Source organism: Mesocricetus auratus, unplaced genomic scaffold (assembly GCF_017639785.1).
Source record: "Mesocricetus auratus isolate SY011 unplaced genomic scaffold, BCM_Maur_2.0 Super-Scaffold_4256, whole genome shotgun sequence".
In the NCBI taxonomy this organism is placed as follows: domain Eukaryota; kingdom Metazoa; phylum Chordata; class Mammalia; order Rodentia; family Cricetidae; genus Mesocricetus; species Mesocricetus auratus.
In genome coordinates this window covers 35,478,306-35,502,915 of record NW_024429182.1, presented here as the reverse complement: position 1 = coordinate 35,502,915, position 24,610 = coordinate 35,478,306, and the positions used below count along the sequence as shown (strand labels likewise).

The 24,610-nt window shown below is 34.8% G+C and overlaps 1 protein-coding gene across 3 annotated transcripts in view; it reads right to left on the bottom strand.

Annotated features, from left to right (window-relative positions):
* The window catches only part of Cbwd1 (COBW domain containing 1), a 42,173-nt gene that overhangs the window by 5,674 nt on the left and 11,889 nt on the right, over window positions 1-24,610 (bottom strand). For all 3 annotated transcript variants that reach the window (XM_040746195.1, XM_005063731.4, XM_021225279.2), the window contains 7 exons: window positions 23,539-23,598; window positions 22,403-22,440; window positions 16,906-16,952; window positions 14,894-14,980; window positions 12,689-12,733; window positions 7,981-8,037; window positions 4,658-4,706 (listed from right to left, as the gene is read on the bottom strand). In XM_040746195.1, coding sequence (XP_040602129.1) covers window positions 4,658-4,706; window positions 7,981-8,037; window positions 12,689-12,733; window positions 14,894-14,980; window positions 16,906-16,952; window positions 22,403-22,440; window positions 23,539-23,598 — 383 coding nt within the window. The remainder of the gene's footprint in view (window positions 1-4,657; window positions 4,707-7,980; window positions 8,038-12,688; window positions 12,734-14,893; window positions 14,981-16,905; window positions 16,953-22,402; window positions 22,441-23,538; window positions 23,599-24,610) is intronic.

Here is a 24,610-nt window from a genome sequence, read left to right as displayed (position 1 = left end):
TAGTTTTGGTTTTCTGAGACAGTCTCAAGTAACCTAGGCTGGCTTTGAACTGTTGATCCTCCTGCATCTACCTCAGAACTGGGAATACCGCTATTAGAGACAGGGATCACAACACCTTGCTATCACTTATTTTAAAAGGGTATAGTTCCTCCAGCAATAGGCACAAATGATTCTTGAAACTAGCACAATACATAACAGGGTTCAAGGTGGGTGGATGCCCCTACTTTGGAACTGTGGCTTTCATACCCAGTCTTTTCATATGAGGAAAACTCAAATACAACGAAACCTATATATTGTGGTAGAAACTCAAGAATTCAAAATTGCCCCTACAAACAAAAATAACCATAGACTGCCACGTGGACTTTCTCGTCTATATTCCCATACCAGCTCATCTTTATTAGGATTAAGCAAGAAATAATGCAAAATAAAAAAAGGTGAATTACAGTAAGTATTTCTCAGGAATAAAACTTTAGTAACTCATATATAGCATATTCTAGATATTACCACCTTCAGATTAGATTTTGAAATTTATTTCTGATTTGAATATAAAACTAAGTCTCTTCCCATGGCTAGTAACACAAAAGCAGAAAAAGGAGGCAATAATTTACAAAATCGAAAGCCTGTTAAAGAAATTCCCCTAAAATAAAATTAATAGTAAGTCTGGTTTGTTGATTTGGCTTATTTTCCCAGTAAACTCATGAGAGTCTCAGTTTTATGCCCTATGTAAAGAAGACCTACTATGCAGTAACTTCTACGTGGTTTCTTTATCTGGAAAACCAAGCTCAGCAATGCAGTCAAACTCAATACCTCTTGTCTCCATGCTCCAGCCCTTTATTGCTCTTTGCCTCTGTGGTATTTTCTGCCTACAAATGACAAGCTAAGCATGGGGCATTCTCATTCAAATCTTTGTCCGCCAGATGTTTCTAGAGTTTTCTAGGTTCCGCTAGTTTGTCCACATTTCCCACCATTCCTCCCTCTTCTTACTAATCCATAGGCAGATAGCTCATGGTTTACCATTTCTACTGCAGGTATTCACTCCATGGTATACAGTCTTTATGCTTGGCCTCTCGAACCCAAAGACAAGTCCTGCTCCTCTAACACTGACACACATGAGCCTTCTTTGCTTTACACCTTATACCTCAACACCTTAGAACAAACTTCCAGTCCCAGTCATCTAAAAAGGCTTCTGTACTAAAAAGCTGCTTCTCTGGGATATATGTTCTCACTTTTCAATGTCTGGATTGCCTCTCCCTTTCCCTGTATCTATTTAAAATAAACAAGCCAGCCAACCAGCCAACAAAACCCTACTGATTCAAAATTTCTTTAGTACTCAAGTCAGAATGTCAACTATCTTTCTTTGGCCAGACGGTGCATAAGGGACTTCTCTACATTTATTATATTGATCTGAGCAGGAAATATAAAGGCAGGTGTTTGTACACATGGACGTACGTGTGTTTGTGTGTGTGTGTTGTGTGTGTGTGTGTACAGATAACACTGAATAACACACTAAAACCTGGATGATTTACTTTATATATAAAATACCTTTCATAAAGCTTTTGATGAGGTTAAGGATAAACGTAATGAAGGTTAACTTTCATTGTCATTTGACGAGATTTAGAAACAGTATGGAGGGACTAGAGAGATGGCTCTGTGGTTAAGAGCACTGACTGCTGTTCCAAAGGACATGGGTTCAATGCCCAGCACTGACATGGCAGTTTAAAACTTCTTGTGGCTCCAGTTCCAGGGGATCCAACACCCTCACAAAAACAGGTAGACAAAAGTAAATAAAAAAGACCACTATGGAAACAATTAAGCATGTTTCCAGAAAGGGTAAAGTGGTAGTAGAAGACATACCCTGAATGTGCCAGTACCACAGGCTTAGCTGGAACAAAAGGACAGGACAAAAAGCACCGGCACTCATCTCGCTGCTTCCTGGCTGCAGACGCAATGTGACAGCTGCCTCATGCTCCTGCTGCCATGACTTTCACACCTCAAACTGTGAGCCAAAATCAATCCTTCTTTCCTTACGTTGTTCTTGTCAGGTGCTTTGTTAAGGCAATGAGAAAAGTAACCAGTACAACATCCAAGCCCCAAATATAGCACTTTGGCATTTGAGAAACAAAAGCAAGAAAACCACTCTCACCTATCCTACCCACACATCCTTTTCCCTGAAGCAGGCCATAAACATAGGACTGCTTTTCTGAGCTTTCCCTCTAACAGATCTTAAGATTCTCATGTGAGAAGTGCCAAGAAGAAAAGAGCATCTTTATCTTTAGGGAGGGAAGGAAGCCCTGAGTGAGTGAAGTCCTGAGTGGATATGGGTTGTTGACATAGGCACAGCCATGTCAAGGCATAGCCTCAGGTTCAGAGGAATGGCAAAGCCTTCTTTGGGGGACCAAGTGTAAGTGTTGACAGACTGTGCAGAGAATATCTACCACTAACCAGATATTTATGGCCTAAAATGTACTCCCTCACAGAAACTGCTCCTACCAAGATTAGCTAAATGTGTCTCCTTGGTCATGCTATATTCCATATATTCCATTCAAATTCACAAAATAAACCCTGAGCTTCTGGTACCCTGAAGGGTTTTTTTTTTTTTTCAGTCAAAAGCCCAGACTACCGAATCCCAGCTTTTCTGTGTTTCTGTCTCTGTCTTTTCTTCATTCCCTACCGCCCTAGTCAAGTCCAAGTGCCTGGAACAATGAACGGACACAACACTATGTCTGAAGATAAACATCACAAAGAAGACTCTAAACAAATAAGCTTTTGCTAAATCTTTCAATTTAGTATTGTTAGGCCACATTCTTTCCCCTATTTTATCTCTCCACAACTCTCTATTATTAATTAAACCTACACAGAAACATTCAGGTTTAACTAATTCTTAAGGATTTCATTATGAAGGATTCCATATTACATACACTAGGTAAAAGTGTACGCTTTCTTCTTGCTAATCTGTCTTGTGATGGGGACTTCAGCCCTGAACTTGCCAATGAATGAAGAAGACATGCAGTTCCTCCTCTTTAAGTCTGATCCACTAAACCAATGAAAAGGTTCATGCTTGAATCATAGATCCCTGGAGCGTTCCTTTGCCCTATGTTTACACATTTAAAGTAGGGTAGTGTATCAGAAACTCACGTTGAGTTTTAACAAAAACAGACATGCCCTATTTACTGGAGAATGATGTAACGTCTGGGAATTGCTTCAACACACTGTAGCAGGAGTCATGAGTATATACATGTTCTTCATGTATATATTTTTTTAGTCTTTTATTATGACTGAAATTTACTATCTAAAAAATATATTTTAAACTCCAGCAAAGGAATGTTGGGAAGATAAATGAAATAAAATTGACAAAATGTTGATACCATTTAAACTAAGAGATGTATATAGGAGATCTTTTTACTTTTGCACAGTACTAAAGTATTCATAATAAAATGTTAAACTATGATTAACAAACATGTATTTAAGTGTCATTTCTGGAGATTTGAGGGGAAGGAACTATGGAATATCTGATTTTTGACAGCAAGAAAAGCAGAAAGGTAGGAAGGAAGGCAAGCAGGACACTCCAAAAGTGATTCTGAATTATACCACTGCTTGAGAATGTCAGCTCTTTGTTTCTTTGACAAATATCCACTGAGATGCTATTCTTATCAAATTCTATGCTATGCAATGAACAATTATTTTTAAAGAACCTGCACTAATGCAAGAGTAATGCAAGGGGGAAGCATTTCAGGCCACACTGCATGATGGGCTGCATTCAGGACATCATGAATGTACATACTGGCCATCATAAGGTTCTTGTGAGGACTCTTATTTTCTTCATCTTTTAATCCCAGATTCCTAATGTGATATCTTGAACCCAGTTCATCCTAGTACAGCTACTAAATGCCATATACACTTAATTTCCCTTAAAATTCCACTGCCAAGGACTTACTGTTTCTCTCACTGTAGAGGTAATGAATGTTATATTCTCTGAGAAATACGCCATGCCCATGGTGGTACAGCCCCCTTTGAACATGAGCCAAAATGAAGAAAATGTCAAGTGACTGTTGTTACCTTGCCCCATTACAGGTGGTAGACATGGAAACTCAGTTACAGCTTCTAGACAGAAGGGCCAGGCACACAGTTCACTCACAACTCCTCTTACTGCTTTGAATGAAATCAAAGAGTTCATTAAAGTTCTACCCTCTAGAACTTGTTTGGAGAAACATGGTTTTGAGACAACATATTTACTTTGTTCCCAGCATCTAAAATATCATCTTGGACAACCACAAAAAAACTTGAGTTCAAATTTATAGTGCTACTGAAGGTAAAACTCAAGGTCAGGTTTTATTTAAATAAGCCATCTTTTATTTCTCCCTAATCAATTAGTTAAATTCAGCTTAAGCAGAAAGCAGATTGAACCTCTGGGTCTCATTTAGGTAGAATTTCTCATCAAAATAAGCTTGAATCCAGGATTTTCTAAAATATCAGGAAACATGAAGGGTTAGAATACTTCTTAACACAGAAAATTTCATGCTAAACTAGACATAAAACTTCTAAAACTGCAAACCTAATCCATAAATAATGTTAGAAAGAGATCTAATGAAAAGTACTCTAAGTAGAACCAACTTAGTTGAAAGAGATACTTGAAAATTTTACAAAATTTTATTTTTACCTGATCAAGATGGGGTGCTGTTGGTACATGCTGAAGTTTTTTCTGTAAACTAAGAACAACCAATCACATATTTAAAGATCAGTATACTTCTGATTTAATGTTATCCATTATCCAGAGACACGGGCCAATTAAGAAACAAACATTTCATAACTGAATTTATCACAAAGTTTCAATTTGCCCACTCTTCACATGTTCTAAATTTATACATATATGCAACATCTGCATAGAACAGTTGAGAGATCTAAGATATATGTAGAGAAAAGCTGACAGATCTAAGAAATAAAAAATGTTTTTGGATGCACACACATAAGCATCATACAATGAAGAAAAACTAATATTTTAGCAACATTCTATTGTTAAATGTCAGTAGATTTTTTTATAATTCAGTAGTTTAATACAATAATTTCAACAGGCTTAGAAACATATACATGGCCATTCTGTAGTGCTCCATGTTTCTTACTTCTCCATGTTTCCTGATATGAAAGCATGCTGGTATCTTTAAAGAGTTAGAAATGTAAATTTTCCTATGTTAAGGGTTTCCATTGGATGTAATACCTATTATTAAAGGACAAACAGAATCCAAGTACAAATTTTCTATATAGTCAGTCACCAGTTAAGAAAACAAAAATGAAATCAGGCATAGTGATGCACACCTTTAAATCCCAGCATTCAGGAGGCAGAGGCAGGAGGATCTCTTTGAGTTTGAAGCCAGCCTGGTCTACATAGGGAGTTCCAGGACAGCCAGAGCTATATAGTGAAACCCTGCCACAAAAAAACTTAGAATCTTAAGAATGCATTGAGAAGAGGCAGCAACCAATATGCGTTGAGAAGAGCCAGAAGACCAATAAGCAGAAGAAATTATTACCATAACAACTGGAGCACACATTTAGACAGTGATGGTGACAGGGCAGAGGGAGGGGAGGGACTTAAAGCCTTGCAGAAGTTCTGTCTTGAAGCACAGTGAGGGGTAAATTAGTAACAGCACGTTTATGCTGTAGGAACTATTGTGGAAGGAATGATTCACACTGGGGGGTCTTAGAGGGAAAGTGTCAAATTAAATCCTTCCCAGCTGGTTGCTAACAGCTAAACAAAAAGAAAGTCAGGCAAAGGCCTACTGAGGGACAACATTACACACATACTCCTTTAAGTACTGCTAAAACATTATAACTGCTCTTAATCAAAAGTACAATGAGATTAGAAAATTGTTGGAAAATTATGTTTCCATGTTGCCAGACAGTGAGTACATACAACATCACATTCAAGAAAAAAGTCCAAGCAATTAACAAGGAAACTTTATGATTAATTCCTAGTAAGTCTCAAAATTTTATGCCCTTAATTTAGTTCTATCTTAACAAGAAAAGAAACTGTACTCTAGTTTACTGGACAAGCATATAGTAATAAAACCTGAAATTTTTAAATCAGAATCTTTTGTTTGAAAAATAACCAGTGAAATGCCTAATGCAAATTCCATATGCAACTATCATTAAGTATAAAACTCTTGAGTACTCAAAAATGTACAGCAGGAAAACTTCACACTGTGGAAAGAAACAATCAGGTGCTCTGACCATACCATATACACAGGAATGTATTTAAATGAGTACATACTCATAGTGATTCACAGATACCATCACTCCTATCTATCTTCATACTGCCCAGACCAAGAAAAGCGAATGTAGATCTTATCCAGGTGCTCCAGCAATGGTCATTTTAATTTGTTACTGGGTTATGCTAAAACTCCAACTCCAGAAGCAATGAGTAAAAGTAGCTCTCTACTGAAGACTTAAGTTCTAAAATGGCTAGTTCTAACCCTTGGCTGTAGGGTAATAAATCTACTCCTCTGGTTTTTAATTTAAAACATGAGGAAATAGCTGCCTTGAATATTCCATACTTCTAGGCACTAAAGTAGTCCCATTTAAAAGAAAATCACAGTAAATGGGAATTAAAATTCTCTGTAAGATAAAGAGGTTCAATAAAACACCATGTCATATCCCCAGGAATTATTTTAGCTGTTTTAAAGGGTGAGCTACACTAATGAAATGGGGGACTGGGTGACTACTTGTAGCTCACAAGTATAGAAGCCCTCACTATGACTACTCATAAAAATAACAGTCTTACTAATTAAAAATACTCAGAAGCATACATCTTTGTGCTATTAAGTAGACACATACGAAACTTAAAAGATATTTTATAAGCATTATTTACAATAGCTAAGATGTGGAAACAACCTAAATGTTTATTTTTGGAAAAAGAGATAAAATAAGTGGGCTTTAAAAAGGACGTCCTGCCCTCTAGGTCACTGAGGGACACAATACCTCAGCCCATAGAAGCAGGCACTTGAATATATTGGTTTCCAGGAGAGAAAGATAAGGATCTGTCATAGAGTGAATATTACAAGTCTGTGTTATATATCATTATCATCATGCCTAAAGTTAACTATCCTACATTGTAACTAAAAAATGTGTTATGAAAGACCTTATGTTACATATTCTTACTACAATTAGAGAAGTAAATAACTAAGTCAGACGTATCAGCACATGCCTTTAATTCTAGTACTCCAGAGGCAGAGGCAGGCAGGTCTATGTGAGTTCAGGTCAGCTGGTCGACTTAGCAAGTTCCAGGCTAGCCAAAGCTACATAGCAAGACCCTGTCTCAAAACAAAACAACAACAAAACACTAATGTTCAAGAATAAATTTTTTCAAAAAAAAAAAGAAGAAAAATTTTCATCTATCATAAAGATCCTTTCAAAAAGAGACAGAAAATTGATCTATTATCTAAGGGGAAGGGAGTAGTCTGTGACTCATTTAGATTTTCTATGTATTTCATGCGTATTTGGGGTTTTTTTTTTTTGAGTGCTATAATGATTAGCACATAAATATTGGTGAGTTTCCAGGCTTAATTATCATTTACATTGTAAGTTCTATAGACACAGCTTTCATGATCATAATTAAAATGATCTTGCCAGGCAAGTGTGGTAGTACATACTTTAATCTCAGTAGTTGAAAGGCTGAGGCAGAGGATCACAAGTTTAAAGGCCAGGCTGGGCTACAAAATAAAAGAAAAGAAAAAACAGCCGGGCGGTGGTGGCGCACGCCTGTAATCCCAGCACTCGGGAGGCAGAGGCAGGCGGATCTCTGTGAGTTCGAGGCCAGGCTGGACCGACAGCCTCCAAAACAATACAGAGAAACCCTGTCTCGAAAAAAAAAGAACAAAGAAAAAGAAAACAAAAAACAAACTTGTATGTCAAAGAAATGGCATCTTAAATAATAGGAAACAGGAATAAAACACACTACATAAAAAAATGACCAAAATTTTGAAAACATACCTTATTCCAGAGAGAATATCATAAGCATGAAGATCTAATATATTTGAGAGATGAACTCTGAAAGGAAGGAAATACATTTAAACTGTTGAAATTTCTGTAAAATTTCAAATTGGACACAGTGGCACAGGTCTAAAATCTCAGCATTTAGGACAAGAACAACTTTCAGCATTTAGCTCAAGGACATCCTTGGCTACATAGTGAGTTCAAGGCCAGCCTGGGCTATATGAGACCCTGTCTCAAAAAGGAAAATTTCTAAATATCTTTTATCAAGATATGTAAACATAGAGATTAATCAGTCTTGGGGCTGGAGAGAGAGAACCTGGGTTTGGTTCACAGCACCTTCTTGGTGGCTCACAACTGCCTGGAACCCCAGTTTCAGTCGATCTGATGCTCATTTCTGATGGTATTAGGCACATACATTACACATACATACATGCAGGCAAAATAATCACACACAAAATAAAAATAAATCTTTTTTAAACTAGCATATTACATTTAGGGAGATACATTAAATGACAGGCAAGAAAAAAAGAAATACTGTGAGATAATTCTACCTAAAATTCCTAATAGCTAAATGGTAAATATCAAACACACACACACACACAAATCACTTGCTACTGCTTCAAAAAAAGTTTCTTTTCCACTTCTGATTGTCCTTCAATTATAATTCTATATGCTTTAAACATTTTCAGAGTAAAAAATTATCTAAATAGCCGGGCGTTGGTGGCACACGCCTTTAATCCCAGTACTTGGGAGTCGGAGACAGGCGGATCACTGTGAGTTCGAGGCCAGCCTGGTCTACAGAGTAAGTTCCAGGACAGTCTCTAAAACAATACAGAGACACTGTGTCTCGAAAAAAAAAAAAAAAAAAGTTAGTTCCAGGACAGGCTCCAAAGCTACACAGGAAAACCCTGTGTTGAAAAAACAAAACAAAACAACAACAACAACAAAGTAAAAGAAAAAGAATTGACCTCAACCAACACTTGGCTTGGTTTAAATACAAAAAAGTAAAAATTTACAAAAATGGATGACTAATTTTCAATTTTAACATAAGTCCACAAAAGAGCAGAGAACAATCAATGCCTTCACAATTAAACTAAAATAAAGGGAATATTTAAAAGAAAGCAAAACTACAATCAAAAGTGCAATTACAATTCAACAACACTAGACCCGAGCAGCTTGTCAAACATTTTTTAACAAGGAAAACAAAGTTCATTTGTCACATTCAAAATGTCTGATTAAGCACACAAATGTAAGATAAAGTATCTCCTTTCGTTCAGGACTGGCCAGCTGTGCCTGCCTTGTTCACTTGCAGCAAGCAGCCACACACTTGGGACAGCATTCTACGAGATTATGAATGCTTTATCTTGGCACAGACAGACACATTCCCATCTTATTAAACAACAAATATCACAATTCTATGTTAATATACTGTATCAATGCTTCAAATATCGGACAGGCTGAGAAAGAAAAAACTTATGAATATCAATTTACACTAAGAGATCAAAATCTAGCATTTAGCATACTTCCTTTTCCATCTTAACAGTTAAACACGTACTTGTAAAGAGGTTGAAACCACATAAGTTTGCCATCTTCACTTCAGCAGTTTAAAGAAAAGTCTATGTTACCAATTCTGTGAATATCCAGTTCTGTGTTAAAAAAAAAAAAACCTTCTAAACACGCCACTGCCCCACTGTGACCGTGTCCTTGAGAACACTATCATCTAGAGACAACTCTGCTTCATTCATAGCACATCCTTTAGGCACCTCTAAGAATGAAAAGACCAACAACAGAATAACCACAAAGAATCGGAGTCTCTTGCCAAATTCTCAGTGGTCAGTATAAGAAGATAAGGTATAAGCTCACACGTGGAAGTTTTTATGAGCTTTTCCCCAAACCAGCACTGCTTTGGAGAAGAAAGTCGGTACTCATTTTAAAACATGTCTAGAAAAATTTTCCGTGGCATTGAATGTGTTCATTTAATTTCTCCCTTTAGAAATAAAATATCAGATATTTTCCAAGACATTCAAACAATAAGATCAAAAGACCATTATCATTTTAAATTAAATAGGAAAATAAATCAAAGGAAAAAATTCTTCAAAAGTTCATTCTTCTACTGTCTTATACAGCCTTCAGCTGCAACTTTAGGGAGACTGCCTAATAACCATCTTTTCAAATTCAACAAGTCCCTTCACGGGGTCACAAGGTCTACAGTTACTGTTATTTCCAAAAGCTTGGTGCTAAACTCTAGCACTAAATTTCCAATGTTCTCATTACCCTTTGCTATGTATAATAGTATTCTTGGTTCTTTGTGAAAGACTCATATATCCTCCTCTCAGCTACATGCAGCCAGGTGTCCTCATTAGTCATTCTAAAATACTAACCCTGAAATAGTAAGGCTTCTGTACACCTAGAAAGTCACCTGTACTCCAGGTGATCTGGAAAAACATCCATTCACTGTTTAAGACTCTAATCAAACTATTTTGCTAGTTAAGTTTTCCTGACTCTTCATCAAGAAAAATTGAATGGTCATTTCTCTGCCTTTTTATTCTTACAGAATGTTGTGCAGTCAATATTTCAATTGTGATATATTAAGAATATTCAAGGTGTTGCTTTTTGCTTGTTTACTTCTCAGTTTTTCCCAAATGACTGACCAACCCAGTGTCTTAAAAATACTTTTGTCTTATCTGTTACTTAACTCCTGAACCCACTCTGCAATGCCTAGAACCAGTGGAAAATTGAAATGGTTAACTTACGGACCAGCTGTATTTTTATTTTCTTCTATTCCATTCACCTGGACCTCTAAAATTGTAAAAGTCCAGAAAAGAATGCATGCCTTCTAACATTCCCTCCTACTTCAGAAATCTATGCAGTTCCTTAGAACTCATATTTGCCTGCCATTTCGCTTAAACCTTGCCAGTAAGACACCACCACACATAATTCTTACTCCCATTTTACAAAGTCAAGGTGAGCCTTTTCTAATGCTTGCTTCTAGTACTTTCACTTTTGCCAGCTTTAGTCAACCTCAAAATACTAATGGGATTAAAATGTTAAAAATAATGACTAATTATTTTGCTCTTAGCTAAATCTCTAGTCTAAACTGGGATCCCAAATTGCCCTATGTCTAAAGGAATTTGGGGAAATAATATAAGATTCATGACCCAATAGTAAGACTCCTACTTATAGCTGATCTTTATGAAAAAGTCTCTAAAGTCCAGTGTTCCCAGCAAGGACATGTTATTTCTGAGTCGCAGATACACTGTCAACAGCAGGTAATGAAGAATGAGAAGATAACGATTTTCTTCACTTACACCCTCATCATTAAGTAACAAACACTGCATAATTAATAAGCTTGTAAGAAGGCAGATGTTAAAAAGCATAATAAGCTAATCAAGAGGGAACTTTAGAACATGGACAATTTCAAAGTAGAAATAAAAAAAACATATGAACTGAATACAGGTTGTCACTACAGAAACACAGCTACTGATAGGTATGGATTCTTAAAAGCTAATTTAAGTGTTATGGAGATGCCTGTCATTTATAAAAGAAAGAAAATCAAGGAGAAAACAAATATAGACTGTGATAGGAAGAAGACATACTGAGGACTGGCTCAGAGTACATGTTAGATTATCTTGTTTCTACAGCAGAGGTGAAAAATCTGGGGGCACATTTGCTTGCACAGCGCCTGTAGCAGGAACACAGCAGAGGCATTTGTGGCTCCTGAAAATGCATACCAAATTCATTCTCCAGCTGTACACATGCTCAGAGCAGCTGCTGCTGTTACTGCCTCACACTTCTGTCAGTCTGTCAGCACCTCTAATCTTTGCTATTGCAGCAAGCCACTCAGCTAAGGCTTCTGCATTTGACAATGGAAAACTCAGAGGCTGGGTGGCACTAGGCTGCCAGCTGTGAGTCTCAGAGGGGTCTACTAAGCCATTCTTGTCCCCAACATGAACTTAACAAAATACCCTTTCACTGAAGTTTTCCAAAATCATGACAGCATTCAATGGAAAACAGTTACATCTATAAAAGTACAGTTCACAAAAGTTTTTTTTTAAAGGAGTACAACTATTTCAGAAGATTATATACATCTTTATAAACAGAACTACAAGAAGCTACAGAAGATGTAAATAAAGGGATACAGTAAGAACTTAAACATAAAAAACTATGTATTCTTACTGCAGGCTTTTTTTTTTGTAACACTAAGGCTTTAAAATTAAAAACTTATTTAAAGGTCTTAAATTAAGATTCCTGAATAGCTTTTTCAGATTTATATGTCATAGCTTTGTAGTTCTTAGCAAAGGTACTAACTAAATATGGCAAACAAATTTGTATAGAGCATTAAGACAATATTTAGGTGTTACTTTAATGCACTTATATCCTTATTATATCATAATTAAGTTACTTACCAATTTTTAATAATTAAAGGCTAAGTTATTTGTTGTTGGTATTAGTAATAAGTTTTTTTTTCCCTGTTCTTCCTCCCTCCTCCCACCTCATGTAGCCCAGCCTATCCTTGCCTTCCTCCATAGTTCAAGGATGACCTTGAACTACTAATTTCTTGTCTATACAATCAAAGTGCTAAGATTATAGGCACATGCTATGCACAGTTTATGCAGTGCTGCAGTCAACTCCAGGGCCTTACACATGTTAGGCAACAACCCAACTGACATACACCTCCGGTCCCAGTAATAACTTTAAAAAGTACCTTGATCTTTGAGTTTCTAAAATTTTTCCCAGTCCATTTATTGATCTGAAATAAAAAACAAAAGGAAAGGATTAAAAAGTGAATGGTAACTTTTTCAAAAAGCACATACAAAATCAATTACTCCTAAAACAAAGTAAATAGACACAAGTGTAACCAGACCTAGTAACAATTGAAAATGGAAAACAAACTTGCATTGTTTTAATGGCTTAGAATTCTTTCCCTTCAAACCACAAATCTGACACAATCTAGTTGTATATTTAAGAAAATGTGTTGCTCAAAACCTACCATACAGCTGGAAGGCTAGGTATGATTGTGAGTTATAAAAGGTCCTTCACTTAAGAAAATGGGTAAGGATGTGGCTCAGTGGTACAGTTCTTGCCAAAAAGAAAAGGAAGGAAAAAGGTGATTCCTAATGTTCTTGAATACTCAAAACTTTTGCATGACAGCCAGTTTTAACACATTGTATAAATGGTGAATGCAAACACCAAAATAAAGAAAAAAGGTTCCCTTTGTAAATGCCATAAAAGATACTTTAATCCCTTTAAATACTGTGAATACCTATGTATTTTTGTAGCATTAATTCTCTTTTCTTTACAGATACATAGCTAAAATATGTGCTGCTTGTTGGATATGTTCCCATGGATAAGCCTCCCTGTGTGCAATGACTCTGAGGTTAAGTCTCACTTTTGGACTACTTTAATCTTCTCTTTGCAACTCTCCCCTATAATAACTGCTCAGGAAACACTCATAGTGACAGGCACTGGGCATGGCTCACCAGAAATTCCACAGGGCTCATGTACTACTTAAAGCAAACTTGTAAGATATGTTTTATTCTTGTTTTGAAGACAATGTTTAAGAAGCTTAAGTAAACCCCCTAAAAACAGTGAGAAACAGATCAAGAATTACAACCAAGGTAGACTTCAACTCCATATTCTTAAACATTATGCAATATTATCTGCCTTCTATAGGAGACATTACTTTTTATAGTAAAACCTAAAGATATTATCATTAAGATATGAGAAAAAATAGAAGAAAAAGCATGAATTCCTTTCTCTTGTAATCATAATCACTACAAATGACCTCTTAATGAGTTATGTATTTTTGATTCAGTTTTATAACATATACTATATAAACTAGTGGTACTACAGTCAACATGTAAGGTCAACAGAAATTTGATCAGATATGGTAATGCTAATTCGTTATAACTCTATAATCACTAAAAGTGACCAATAAGGAAAGTTACTGAAATATATGGTACTGTCTAATTTAGGTCTTACAAAACAATTCAAGACACAGTCCCTGGACTTTACCCTCATTTGAAAAATTCACCTTTGGTTTCAAAGAAAATGGGACTCTTCAAACCAGCTAGCAAAATGACTGTTATCTTATTTATTAGTAACAGTATCATTCATACTGTTCTATTTTGATTAGCCATGAACATTGGCAATGTAGACATAAAGCAAGCTGGAAGACAAAGCAGAGTTGACAATTAAGGAAACCATTAAAATCAAGGATTCAAGGGAAGTGACATAATCTGAGCAAGGAAGACTTCATTAAGGAATGAAAGGAAAAGAGAAAATAGGCTCTACAGATGAAAATATATAATATATATTATAAAGGAGGGAATGGACTCAGAAACTGGCAAGTGAGAAAATATTGTGAGTAGGTGGGACCTGGTAAGATATACATGAAAAAGTGAATTAACTGTCTTAGGGAGTTAAGGAGGCTTGACCTTAAGAAAGAGTCAAAGAACAGATAGGAAATGAAAACTTATAAAGGAAGTTGGTGGACCTAGAATATCAGCCTAAAAATTCCAAATTTTGTTTTGCAAGCATTGGTGAATTATTTCATATATATTTCTATTTATTTAACAATCAATTAGTCAAGAACAATATATGTGATTCTTTAATGATCTCTGAAGGAAGTCAACCTTGGATCGTATGTTCATTTACAACAACAATCATGGCAAAAATATTTTACATATTAAAATTTATGTTTGAAGGCATTTAACATAATTTTCATTGTTCTTTAAAAATGAATTTAGGTTTATTTTTTAATTGACATTTAAAAACTGTACATAAAGGGGGTGCTGCGTGACACCTCAATACATGTACAAACTGTCACACTTAGGTAAACATATCTATCTCCTCCAACATTCTTACTTCCGGCTTTTAAAATGCAATAGTCAAGTACTATCTACTATACCTGACAGTTGCAGCTAATTTGTTTAGCTCCTCTTCTGAAACCAAGTCTGTTTTATTGATAAGAATCATGTCTGCCAAAGCAACTTGCCTAAAACAGCAAAGTATCAGAAAAAAACTGTTAAGAAATCACAACAACATTTAAATCAACATTCCAATTAAGAACTAGTGTGGCTTCAGTTTACTCCCAATCTACTCATTCTACAGAAAATTTCATGTCATTATGTAAGCTCATCCAAAAATTATGTTACTGATTCTATAAAGATAAGCCTCCAGAGTTTTTAATCTGAGAATAATTTTTAATTCATGGTGTGTGTGTGTGTGTTTGTACACATGCACACATATGTTAAAGAAAAGCATAAAATTCAGTTACACATTATGATGAGAATAAGGACAGCCTATTAGATAAAAACTGCAAAATTCACCACAATTTTCAAAATACAGGGAAAAGGTAACTTAAAATAAAAAGTTTGCTTTAGAATACTATACTTCAAAAAATATATCAAGATCTTATATAAATATCTTCTTCATCCCTATGAATATGTATTTATTATTGTGAATTAGATACACAGAAATCCCAGTTAAATAACCCAACTGATAAAATGCTATATAACAGATTATTTCCCCCAATTCTACATGAAATTCTAATGACTGTATTATTAGTTTCTGTTGGTATTCGGGCATCTGTACTGGTCTGTCTTTGGGGTTCTGATGGGTTATGCCCTCAGCTGCAGCCACTAAGAGCACCATCTGTGTATATTCATTATGTCCCTTTTAAAAGGGTCCTGTCTACCTCCATTCTCCTTCTTCCTCTCCCTTCCTTCTCTCCTTCCCTCCCTCTCCCTCTCCCTCTCTCCTCTCTCCTGCTGCTCCTGCTGCTGGTCTCCCCCCCTTCCCTTCCCTTTCCCCTTATGATCCTTTTACCTTAAAAAAACAAAAAACAAAAACCTCCTCTGCTCGATCCCTGTCTCATGGCATCTTTCAAGTGCTGCTTTTCTTAAATTACAACAATTTCTAATTCTGTTCTTAAGATATAAATTAAAGAACATAAGCAAATAAAATATTGTATATCATAATCCTACTTCTATTTAAGTATTTTAATGTGGCTGAAGACTGTATGTACATATTCCAAAATATTAACCGTCACAATCTTTTATTGGAGACCTTCTATTTAATCTTTCATGGACTTCACAACATTCTGATATTATCTATTTAGCTTATGTATACTTTCTATAATAACCATTTCAGGAGGAAAAAGTTTCAATCATATTAAAATTCATTTTAATTAAGTCACAAGTACATAATGACACAATATTTAGGAAGGATTACAAAAGAATTCAATCATCAAACTCCAAAATAACAAGGAATTACTTGCTTACAGTCCTATTTTCCTGTGCTGAGGTCATCTGTAGCATATCCCAGGAGGCCTCACTCTTAAGCCCAGCAGCATATTTGGTTTCAATACCTACATCCCATTAGTAAAAATATGCTTAGGGTAGGGAAACTAATTTGAATACTTGTAAATCTACAGACAAAACAATTAAGAACATAAAAGTACTTAAAACTGCTTTAAGTGCCAAGTCAAAAGTGTTTCAGTATTTGCTCCTCTGTACTTAGTAACAGGGAGGACTGAGACAGTTTCTAAGGGAGCAAAGTAATTCTTCAATTCCAAAGACTCCAGCTGGCCTCGTGGTGCAACGGTAGCTTGTTTGACCCCAATTCCAACGACTCAGCATTAGAGTCAAATGCTTCTAAATGCTAAAATCTTGTAAGTTCATCAAATCAACTAAGTCCTGCGCCCACCACTCATTTTATCACACAATATTAATGGTTTAAATAAAATGCTAGTCATTAATTAGTCCATGATGGGTAGTCAGCAATAATGTGTGGAAGGAAAAGAAAGTAAGTTTGCCTTAACTATCTTCATATTTTTAGTACTTATCGTTTTGCTTTTATGTTACTTATCTTCTTCTCTCTGGCTAGTTAGCAATCAATGTAAGCTTTAAATTTGAATACCTCGCAGCTTCATTGACAAGGCCATCGGGTTTTTCTTCAGTTAAATGCTGAACAAAACAAAATTTTAAAATATTACTCTAATATAATATAAAATCTAATGTCAATCAGTTAAATGCTGAACAAAACAAAATTTTAAAATATTACTCTAATATAATATAAAATCTAATGTCAAAAAAGGATTTTACTTTAAAGCTACCTTTTTTAAAATCTTAATGAGACTTCAAGTTCCACTACTAAATACAAATGTAGAAAGATTTATTTAGTTAGTTACTATAATTGACTTAGAAGGCCATGAGATACTTTTCACCTCCAGAGGCAGCTCCTCTCTCAACACTATTTATATCCTTAAGGCATCTATGCCATAAGGGTTACCAGGGGTTGTCTTCTGCAAATTCATGTTTTCAACCTATCACCTTACCTCTCAACAGAGACTCCCAATCACAACAAAAGACTGGCTACTCAGGACCACAGACAACTAGATATCAACATTTTACGCTCTAATCAAATTTTATAAATTATTTAATTTTTGGGTTGGCGAGATGGCTTAACCATTAAGGGCTAAGCTCAAAATCAAAAATAATTTCATTTTTAAAACATTTTAACTCATTTAGACATCATGACAATGAGAAGTAGCTATTTTCATTATTTATATATATATAAAAGAACTTCAATCTAATGCCCTCATCATCACAGAATACTGTTTTTACATACTACCACCAGATTATTTTTTATTAAAAACTCACTTAATAGAAGTAAAGTGAACACAATTTAAAATCTTTTTTAAAAGCTGTTATGCCATGTACAACCAGTCTTATGCAGAATGCTACTTAACAATTACATAAGAATATACTTAGAATTATGTACAAATTACATCATATTTTGTCAGGCTAGTTTCACAATTCATGGGGAGGTGATTATTAGAGCTTAGAACTTAAGACACAATGAAGATTATTTAATAGACTTGGTTAAGAGTAAAAACGTGATCTTTTTTTCTTCTAAAAGTTTACCAAATACAACAGAACAAAAAGGACCCAAAGTCATGACAGTGACATAGTCATTTCATTTCTTAATACAATTTTATAAATTCAACCACATACTTACTCCCCAGTTACAGAGCTCACAGAACAGAGTGTATTGTATCAATAATTACTCCATGACAAAAGACCAAATCTAATATTCATGTTTTCATAATTATTCATGGCTTCTTATTGTTAGTAAATCCATTTAGTATGATAGAATAAAGCTACCATCAGGTCCTAGAACAGTCTATAAATGAACTGTAGCTAACAATCCTATTTGCTGATATAGACACATAAATCTGTTATTTTAAAAATGGTATAAAACATACAGCAGCATATCTCTTTCCACTGAGCAGTCAAAATGATAAATCTGCATCTGAATGATCCTATGCATTAATCTTTAAAGCTGAAATATTTCTGAAGCTGCTCCACTGGGCTTCATTTGCATGCATACCAATACATGCATCTGATTGTGACTCTAAAACATGTAAAAAAGATATTAAAATTTAATGACTTTAAATTTTTCTTAAATGTAATTTTAAAAAGTCTGGCAGTTTCACAAAACAACCTGCAATGTTTTAAGTCATTTATCCAAGATAGATTTTCAATCAGAACTAAATGGGACACACTAACATTTGATTATCTTTGGACAGATAAGAGATTAAAAACAAAAATTACTTAAAATCTCCCAAAATGAAAGGCTGGCAATTTGTACAACCTGATTACAAGTACATGTGATGATCCTAGAAAAAGAGATAAATGCCCTGCCTATGCACATATGAAAATTTTCTAAATGTTAAAAGTAGTAAATGTATACTAACACTTATTTTTCTGAGTATCAGCCCTACAGTTCCCTTATGAAAGTTCTACCTCCCCAAGCCAAGCTTAGCAAAAAGACCAAAACCTTGTTTGCTATTCAGAAGATATTTGGTCATAAGTCAGACTTCCATTTATAAAATAAGAACAAGAATTTAAATTTTGATATTCTATTCTACCTATAGAGGCATACAATAAAAAGTTTACTAAAAGTAAAACACAACAACAAAAAAATACCTATCTCCAAGGAATTCCTCATCTCTGCTAAAGGCTGTAGCTTTTGTTTATACTTCAAAAGAGGCAATAATAATTTTAGTACTAATGAAGCTAAAAGCCAACACATTCAAAGAGAAAAAGTTCACACTCCCAATGTGGCCTACCGTGACAAACAAAATGAGGGGAGATGGTGGCCAATGTGCACATGTCCTAGATTCTCTGGAGGAATAGATTCTGGAAATTTATTCTGGAAAGCTAATTATAGCATGGCAACTATAATTAGGACTATGGGATGGGGTAATAGAAATTTCCAGAATGATCTCATCCTATATGCTAACAAAAACTGTTAACTATGCAAGTAGATGGACAAGGTTGGTATTTGGTTGTTTCACAATGTCTTTAGGACATATACACAGACAGATCAGGGTAGCAAATTGTATACCTTAAATCTATAACTTTTATTTATGGGTATGGCTCAATAAAATTGAGGAACAAAAAAAAAAATTCAAGATAAATTACTACTATAGTTACAACTTCAAGAAGGGCTACAGGAGTTCTTTCCTGCAAGGGGGAAAACAAAAAACCATGAGCAAACAAAGAAAATAAATCAAAATGGTCTAAAAATTTATTAACTAAGAAAGAACTGTGCTGACCACAGTGGAAACAAATTCAATGTCAAAGATGTCTGCCATCAGACAAAGAAAAAGGAGAGAAATAGCAGCATTAAAACAACAACAACAACAAAAACAAAAAAACAAGGACTGGTTAGAGAGCTAAAGTAGTTTCAGCTTTGAAAACAAATTATCGCATAATGCCTATTTATTTTTCTGGACTTTTCCAAGCCAAACTGATTTCTTACAGAATTGTTTCAATAGCTTGTGTAATACAACAGAAGACTCAAAAAGAAACCTCTTACTTGACCTTTTATGTGTAAACTTCATTCATTGATTCTATTGCATTAAATGCTGTCACATTTGTAGAACTGAAAAGAACCATGTCAGTGCCTAGATGTCAAGCCTTGAGAATAGAGAGCTGTCATTTTAAGTTGTCCAATTCTTTGCCCATGATTAAAAAATGAATATTTCAGATCAATGGGTGACAATCCCATTAGAGTGATAGCCCATGATATCAATTACCACTTCAGTTTCAATTTGGCTGGCTGGCCACAGGGTACCATTTCTCAGCTTTACTTGTGATGGGCTGGCTCTGTGAAGCATGACACCCTTAAATTGCTGCCCATTATCCAACTGTCATTACTTGTACAGCCTCAGAATTCTCTGAATCACAAGCAGCTACTGAGGTCAAGCTTTGCAACCAGAGGAATTGGACAAGTTGGCAAATTCTTTATATAAAGGCAAAGTTATTTATCTGACATCTGACTTGGAAAATCTAAAGTTTCCATTATCCTGACAGTATGTCAGTTTTGTGTAGGTATATTGATTTAATAATTTAAGAGGTTTTATCAAGGTGACAAGGGGTTAAATGTATACTGTGTTTGCATAGAACACTGCTTTGTTTTGGGGTCTTCATCATGCCAGTAAAAGATTCTATTTAATTCCTCTCTATGTCTAACTACAAATATAAAACTATTACTATAAACATAAAACACCAGTTTGACTTTGAGTAAAGCATGCTAAATCTATATAAAAAAGCAAATGAAATGTTCTAGCTGCTATCTTAGGTACCCTAAATTTCTGAAACAATTTATAGAGGAAATTAATTCAAACATGCCTATAAAAATGTTCAAAATGAGAAACATTAAGTTTTCTAGTGGTTTTTTGTTTGTTTGCTTTTGTTTTTTGAGACAGGGTTTTTCTGTATTGTTTTGGAGGCTGTCTTGGAACTCGCTCTGCAGACCAGGCTGGCCTCGAACTCACAGGGATCCTCTTGCCTCTGCCTCCCGAGTGCTGGGATTAAAGGCATGCGCCACCAACGCCCGTTGCTTCTAGTGTTTTTTTTTTTAACTATCTCCATTCACATTTTCTTGAAATATTATTTGAAAATAACCATTAACATGATTATTTTTCTGTTGAGAAGTCTGTTTCTCTCTCTTTCCCTCCCTACCTCTTATCCCAGCTCTGAATGCCTATAGTTAAATCTATGTTAAAAAATCTTTTTAAAACAAATTACAACTTTTTTTTTTAAGAAGAAACCCATTAAGCAAAGTGTAGTGAACCACAACTAAAGCCCTAGTACTCAGGAGATGTAGGGTAAGGGTTATGAGTTTGAGGACAGCCTGGATTCAGGATTGCATAGGCTAAACAGTATGAATAAAACTGTGATATTTGCAATCTTTCTTTGAGTCCTATTCTATTCATAAGTTTAGATTGCAAATTCTAGAACAAGATTCAAATGTCTCAAATTAGGGTACTGAGAGCTGAGGTATAAAGGGTCAGTAAAGTAGACTGATAGCCATTTGAACAGACCTGACAAATTTTCTCACAACATAATTTCATTGAAGACTTGGAAGAAAGACCAACATAAAAATTAAGTTTAGATACATCAATAGGTAAAATACTCAACTAATGTATAAACACTGATTTTTAACTCCCGAGAAATTTTGTTTGTTTTCTGAGCCAGATTCTCACTGGCTGGCCTGGAATTCACTATGTAGATCAAGCTGCCCTCCAACTACTGACATCCACTGTCTCTACCTCCCAACTTCTGAGACAAAAGGTGTGCACCACTATACCCAGCCTCCATGGAACTACTGGGAAGTGCTATTTTACCTTATGCAGCAATAAGCATTTGAGTGCATTTTCTAAGTTGAAGCTAAAGAAATACACTTAAAAACCTCAGCAGTTGTATCATTTAATGAAGAATCTCTTCTTATTAAGCACTAATTTTATTTCTTCAAAATTAAATAGGTCAGTATTTTATCTAAAAAACTAATTTATAGTTTGTGTTTGCTAACAGTTCTTCACAAAACTAAAATCTCATATATTTTATTAAGCTGATTTTTTTCTTTTTCTTTTCTTTTTTTTTTTTTTTTTTTTTTTTTGGTTTTTTCGAGACAGGGTTTCTCTGTAGCTTTGGAGGCTGTCCTGGAACTCACTTTGTAGACCAGGCTGGCCTCGAACTCTGATTTTTTTTTCTATAAAGAAAAACCAATAGTGGGAATAGATTATAGTGAGAAGTAACACATATCCAAACATTCTTTTTTTTTCGTTTTTTTTTGTTTGTTTGTTTTTTGAGACAGGATTTCTGTGGCTTTGGAGGCTGTCCTAGAACTAGTTCGTAGACCAGGCTCATCTCAAACTTAGAGATCCACCTGTCTCTGCCTCCTGAGTGCTGGGATTAAAACGGTGTGCACCACCACTGCCCTGCTGACTATTATTTTGAAAAAGGTTTTTCTTAAGAAAATTTTAACAGAAACAGGAAATAATACAACCAGCCCCTCCATTCTTTCTCCTTGACAATTAGCAAGTTATATTTACTCAACTTACTTTTAATCCATATTTTGAATCTACAACAGTTATGATACCTACAAAAAATATAAACAAGTTAGTCACTCCTTAAAGTTGTCAGCTTTATGCAACTATACTTAAGAAGGAAAATTAAAACATCCTTCAGTTCATAAATATTATTCAATGAAGTACTTTTTCTCTTACCAATGCAGCAAATTAACTCATTCTCAGGAATAAGCAATTATGTTTCAAATATATATTGAATTACTAGCTGTTTCTAAAAAATGAAAAAATTTATAAAATAAAATTTAAAAATTAAGTCAATAATAAAATAAAACTTCTTTGGTGTTTAAAAGTTTTAAAGTCCAAATGAAGATTCATTCCATAATATATAATGAAATAAGACAAATTAACACAAGACAGGTTATTTTTATTTTCACAATAAAAATAAAGCTTTTCTAAATATTTAATGTTTAAAGAATCTGAGACATCATTTTTTTTTCTGGTTTTTCTAGCCACGGTTTCTCTGTAGCTTTGGAGCCTGCCCTGGAATTTGTAGCTAGTCTTGAACTCATAGAGATCCACCTGTCTCTGCTTCCTGAGAGCTGGGATTAAAGGTGTGCACCACCACCGCCTGGCTATCTGAAACATTCAATGATTCTTACCCTATAGTCTATATGACTGGTTTAAAGAAATATAAAGAGAAGAAATGAGAACTGACAGGGCAAAGTGAATATAGCTGCTACACTAAGTGGTATCGAGCTTATAAATTTACACAGACTGACAAGAGTTAGGTAGTGTATGTACACATACAGCACTCTGAATTCTCATCTGGAAGGAGGAATGAAAGCAGGAATATAACCTTTCCCGGGTCTTCCTAACTAGCTACAAAGATCTACCTTTATACTAAGTGCACCATGGCAACAGAGGATACAAGCAATCTATAGAGATTTTGAAAGGAAAGCCTGAGTAAAAGTCTTGAGAGCAATTCCTAAAAATGCAGTTTTATCACTGACCAGGACTTTAGAATCGCTTATCAACAAAAACTTGATCCATCAAAAATTAAACAAGTTTGAAAAGAACAATGGTGTAAGAATTATAACTGCAATATAAACAAAATGAGCTCAACCATAAAATAAACCTTACCTAAAAACACAAGAAATATTTTAACTTACCATCAAGATAAATATCACTCCCTAACTCAGCATCAACCCAAAACATGGAAGCCACTGCACCTGAAAATATATAATATAATAATATTCATCAAATAAAGTATTTCTTCAAATTACAAAACACAATTTTAACAGTCTTATTTTTCACCAGTGGAATTAGCTGCTAAAAACATATACAAACTAAACCTATACTTCAATCTTTTTATGAGAATTACAGTGATAGGACTTTTCAAGATCTGCAGTCATCCTATTCCTCTCCCTTTTTATAAAAACAATAAATCTTAGCATTTATCAAACATCATGCTTCTATTGATGCTAAAATAATTTACCAATAAATACTATGAAACAATTTGGATACAATAGCTGAGTATACATTGGATGTGTCTTTTCATTTCCTGACTATGATTATCATACAGTTCACAAATAATAAATTCCTCCCAAGGGAAAGCAAATACAACACATTAACTCCAAAACTCACTTGCCCAAAACAAATCCACTTGTAATCTTTATAGAAAAAGAACAAGAAAAATTACAGGTTCTCTAGTGGTACTCATTGTCACATATTGCTTAGTACTAAGCACAAAATATGCACCCGAAGAAAAAATATTTCTAAGAAAGAAATTAAAATTTGTTTTTGACAGGAACTGGTTTAACACAAAACCACACATTCTGATTAGTGTGCAGCAATACAAGAAAAGGAAACTGACAGCAAAGGAAAGCATTTGATTTTTCAAAGCACCACTGTCCCAGTTAGTAATGGTGCTGTCTAAAAGAATGAACATCAGGGCAAACAAGGATAACTGAACTCATCCTACTGTCTAAAGCTGTCTACCTACTCTGACAAGATGTGGTCCTGCTAAGCATCACTCTGTGTCAACAGTGAAACACCTGTCAGCTGTTTATAGTGATTACTCATGCAAGATATAGCAAGGGCCACAAGACCTAATGGTTTCCTGATACCTATTGATTTTTTCCCAAAAACTTAATAGTTTTCCAATTTGACTGAAATGGGATTTGTGAGTAACAGGAGGAGAATCAATGTCTGTCCTTTTCAAGGAAATTACTTTACCATGAC